We start from the raw sequence: 5226 nt of genomic DNA, 5'->3' as shown, positions 1-5226 counted from the left end.
AAACTTTAGCCAAAAAACTCGTCATTTAAAAATCCGTGGATTAAAATGAGACTAATAGTTTAAAAAACTCGCTCATCTGAGACTTGCGGGAAGGGTTCAAGTAAGTCCCAGGTTCGACAGTTTTTGTCAAGACGAGGATAATATAATCAATCGATATTTGATGAAAGACTTTTCTGACCAAAATTTTAAAAACGTGTTGTTGTTTTTTTTTTTCAGAATACAACAGTCTACCCGACATCTGTTGCTTGGCGTGGCACGCATGCAGAGAATCGATATTCTAATTAAGTACTGGGCAGCCCCGATTCGATATCGATACTCGCATAGGTGAAAATTAAAGATAGATTGTCCTTAAGATTAGTCTGTGGATCAGACGGTATTAGAATAAAATTCAAAATTGTTTTAAAAGAGATAGATTCGTTCTGACGAGTGTGGTATTTGAAATCTGTTGTTAAAATTTGGAGTTTTTGAACGAAAATAAAAACCAAACATTAATTGGATTATAACGCCTGACCGTTTGAAAGGCAGGAGAGTGAATTTACAGTTAACTTGAACATTAGCATCTGTCCTTGTGAGTTTACACTGTAGTTTGATTCAAATTATTTATTCGTTATAATATGTTGCTGTTGATTCCATCGGTTTGTAGATAGATGGGTTCTTCAGGGAGGAATGTTATTATTATTATTATTATTATTATTATTATTATTATTATTATTATTATTATTATTATTATTATTATTATTATTATTATCATTATTATTATTATTATTATTATTATTATTATTATTATTATCATTATTATTATTATTATTATTATTATTATTATTATATTATTATTATTATTATTAATTATCATTATTATTAGTATTATTATTATTATTATTATTATTATTATTATTATTATTATTATTATTATTATTATTATTATTATTATTATTATTATTATTATTATTATAATTATCATTATTATTATTATTATTATTATTATTATTATTATTATTATTATTATTATTATTATTATATTATCATTATTATTATTATTATTATTATTATATATTATTATTATTATTATTATTATTATTATTATTATTATTATTATTATTATTATTATTATTATTTATTAGTATTATTATTATTATTATTATATTTACCACAATATTGAAGTCTACATGAATGTTTCTGGCCTTTATGGCCATCAGCAGGACTTTGTGTGACATGTGTAGTTGTTGTATTTTTGTTTATTTTTTGTTTGTTTGTTTGTTGTCGTTGTTGTTGTTGTTGACTGATTTAGTGGATATTGCGCTATTTGGGCGCTCTAACTTTTGGATTATTTAAAATATCCACTTACTTTGCTCAAAGCGCTTTGAGATGAATAAAGGGATTTTTTTTTTTTATTTCTATTTATATTAGTTTGTATCTTTCATTTTTGTGAATAAATACAAATTCTTACTCGCAAAAGACCATAAGTTCGTATTTCTTAAAAAATTATATTGTAAATTCACTCTGTCTGGTCATACCCAGTGCGGCTATGTGGTCTTGTGGTATGACACTCGCTTTCGGATGGGAAGGTCCTGGGTTCGAGCCTCGCTCGGTGCATAGTTGAGTCCTTGGAAAAGACTCTTTACTCACATTCTCTCACCGTACTCATATGTAAAACGAGTACCTAACCATTAATAGCGTTGTCTCTGTCCGAAAAAAATGTAAATATCGCCTAACAGGCGTCATGTCCCGTCCTAAATGTTAAATGTTGCTGATGACCATTGACCTCTTGTAAAGAGCTTTGAGCACATTTAATGGATATTGCGCTATATAAAAGCTCTATTTTGTTTTCTTCAGATATTGTGTTCTTGTGGTATGACACTTACTCGGTAGGTCCTGAGTTCGAGTCTCGCTCTGATCTGCGCAATATTGAGTCCTTGGAAAAAGGCTCTTTATTTACATTTTTCTCACCGTACTCAAGTGTAAAATGAGTACCTGACTGCAGTCTCTGTCGAAACACATTCATTGTAATAACGCATTGGAGGCGTCATGTCTAGTCCTATATTTTACTGTTATGTTGGTTTGAGGCCCCTTGTAAACCGCTATGAACAAATTAGGATTCAATAGTCTGATGTCACGTCCACCCAGCAACGAGCAGCTTGGTTCTAAATAAAGAAAACCGGTACTTTTTATTCAGAATGATTCTGAGTGATCAGAATGTATAAAAGTCAAAACATGATCAGATTTATAAGGATTTTCTCCTCTGGATTTACTTTTATGCTCGTCGAAGAAGTATTTCATAAGGCCGCCCGCCATTGGTCCGATAGTTTAAAACCAGTTACTAGGTTACCATGCGTCATTACGAGGGAAGTGACGTCACGACTGTTGAAGCCTATTAAAAGATGCACCCAATATTGTTTTCTCCTTCTTTTATTTAAATAAGTAGTAAAGCACAGAAATATGCAACCTCTATTTCATCCATATTGATAATCCATTTGCGAATGCGATACGCTAGGTGTGTCCTGGGACAGTCCTGTCCTAGTGCGGTACCTGCTTTGAATACAAGTTTTCTTCAGTACCTGCTTTGAATAGAAGTTTTCTTCAGTAGACAAATTCGCCCCGGGACAGTCCTGTCCTAGTGCGGTAGGGGCCTTAGGAGGATATCAATATCGAAACTAATTATTACTATTCGTATAGTGAAAATATTCACCTGTTCTGCTCGCCAAATGACCCATACCACCACGCACAAAAATATTATGTGTAACCTCTATGGTTTATGGATAGAATGCGCTTGGCTAAGGAGCTCGTAATATTGCCATTCGGAAGTATAACGGACCAACAAACAAAAGTATATGTAACCATGATCGTTTGTAGTCAAGTTAATACAGTTTAGTGAAAATTACTCATAAACGCGGATGGTAAAAAACACTAACAAAGACCTGAGTGACGTCAACTTTGAAGCATCTAGTCTGTTAGAGCGTAGCCATCGATAACTTATAGCCTGACACTGAACAAAAAATGACGTAAAAAGTGTAGTCTTTAGCCACAAAAGAAAACAAATCGTGAGTTGTATCCAATAGTTTAACCAATGAAATAACATGTTTCCATGAGCTCCACTAACAACAACTCACTAGGCGGTGCAAAAAACTAATAATGACGTCAAAATGCCAGTCTTTTTGGGTTTCAGTACCAGGCTATAACTTAACGATGGCTACGCTAGAACCCCCTAAGACTTATAGCTTGACGTCATTTTTTTTTTCGGTTTGTGCAGCTTCTGGTGAGTTGAAGTTCGTAGTGCTCAAGGAACAAGTGGTTGGACTACTGAATACAACCGTGGCCTTCGTAAAGTTATGGCCTGACACTGACCAAAAATATGACGTCAAAATGCTAATCTTTTGCCACAAAAGAAAACAAATCGTGAGTTGTATTCAATAGTTCAACCAATGAAATAACTTGTTTCCAAGAGCACTACTAACGACAACTCACTAGGTGGTGCAAAAACCAAATAATGACGTCAAAATGCCAGTCTTTTTGGGTTTCAGTATCAGGCTATAACAGGCTATATTAAGTTTGTGCAGCTTCTGGTGAGTTGTCGTTCGTAGTGCTCAGAGAACAAGTGGTTGGACTATTGAATACAACTCACGAATTGTTTTCTTTTGTGGCCAAAGACTTGTCTTTTGACGTCATTTTTTTTTGTCAGTGTCAGGCTATAAGTTGAGGAAGGATACGGTTAGAGGAACTTTCGTTAGAAAATAATCACCCAACTGGTAGATAGTCTAAAACAAATTATATAACAAAGAGCTGAGTGACGTCATTTCCATGTTGGTCTATTTGTTTTGCCAGGTTTCCGAAGAGACGAGACGAGACGAGACGACGCCAACACTATGGGTTTGTGGACGCGTCTCAATCGACAACGGACATTCCAGAAACTGGGTCTGGTGGCCTTGCTTGGATTCTGGACTCTAATGATCGTCAAAATCAACCAGCCCAACAATCAACAACCATTTAGTGGTAATTACTGGAACTTTTTACTTGAGCTTTATATATATATATATATATATATATATATATATATATATATATATATATATATATATATATATATACTTGCGATCAAAGGAAAGTATACACATTTAAAATCGTAGTGGGAGAGGAAATAGGAAGAAGACGATGGTGGTGAATTGGACATACCCTTAGAACAAATGACTCCACTATAAGAAAGAAAGTTTTGGACTGAAACCCTCAGAGCAGAAGATCAAGAACATGGAGAAGAATTAAAGAAGCTGATATACAGAGAAGTGATAAGACATGGAACGATTTAAAGAAAGTTAGCTCAGGATAGAGAAGGATGGAAACTGTTTGTGTGTGGCCTATACCCTGACCCAGGGCGAAAAAGGCAATGATGATGATGAGGATGATGATGGTGATGATGATGATGATGATGATGATGATGATGATGATGATGATGATGATGATGATGATGATGATGATGATGATGAGGTTTACTGTTATATTTTCATTTTACAAAAGTATGTATATAATTACATTTTAAAGTGACATCTCACTAACCAAACGATCGATGTCCTCCGTTGATAAGAGAGACGCATGCGTAATGCTATGTTGACGTTCTCTTTGTAAGGCACGTGTCTATAACAGTCGACAGTCAATATCACATGTGTTGCTAATTTCCTCTTTGGAAATCTTTTGCGTTGTAAGTATGAAAGCGGGTGTATCTTACCTGCCTTCGTATAGTAGAGAGGCGATGTTACCCGCACAAAATAGCGGAATTAGTCACCGTCCTTACAACGCCCACTTCTAGGAAAGAGACTGGCTAGTCCCAGACTAGAAAGCGTTCATGAAATCCGATTATTAGACACTTGCTTCGCCTGGGCTTAAGACTAGCTAGTATTTACTAGACTAGTAAATAACTAAATCTAGTACTCGCTCATGAAAACGGGCCCTGGTCACGACCATAGTAAAACAATCCCCCCACCCCACCACATCCCGGCCCTACGCGACGGCACAGTATTATCAGTCATCAATAGTATAGTGTTGTGTTGTCCAACTATAGATAGAATGCGCTTGGCCAAGGAGTTCACAACATTGCCATCCGGAAGTATAACAGACCAACACACAAACTCTGTGTAACCATGAACTTTTATAGTCTGGTTAATACAGTTTAGTGAGAACAACTCACCAACGCGGATGGCAAAAACAATAACAAAGGCCTGAGTGACGTCATCTTCGAAC

General features: G+C 35.0%; 1 protein-coding gene across 1 annotated transcript in view; it reads left to right on the top strand.

Annotated features, from left to right (window-relative positions):
• The first annotated feature begins 347 nt into the window (after positions 1–347).
• The window catches only part of LOC144959912 (uncharacterized), a 10694-nt gene continuing 5815 nt past the window's right edge, over positions 348–5226 (top strand). Inside the window, exons 1-2 of the mRNA XM_078892758.1 lie at positions 348–568; positions 3820–3987. Coding sequence (XP_078748884.1) covers positions 3861–3987 — 127 coding nt within the window. The 5' untranslated portion in view covers positions 348–568; positions 3820–3860. The remainder of the gene's footprint in view (positions 569–3819; positions 3988–5226) is intronic.

Source organism: Berghia stephanieae, chromosome 14 (genome assembly GCF_034508935.2).
Source record: "Berghia stephanieae isolate SIO BIC M18660-M18661 chromosome 14, UCSD_Bste_1.3, whole genome shotgun sequence".
Classification (NCBI taxonomy): domain Eukaryota; kingdom Metazoa; phylum Mollusca; class Gastropoda; order Nudibranchia; family Aeolidiidae; genus Berghia; species Berghia stephanieae.
This window is presented reverse-complemented; position numbering and strand designations above follow the sequence as displayed.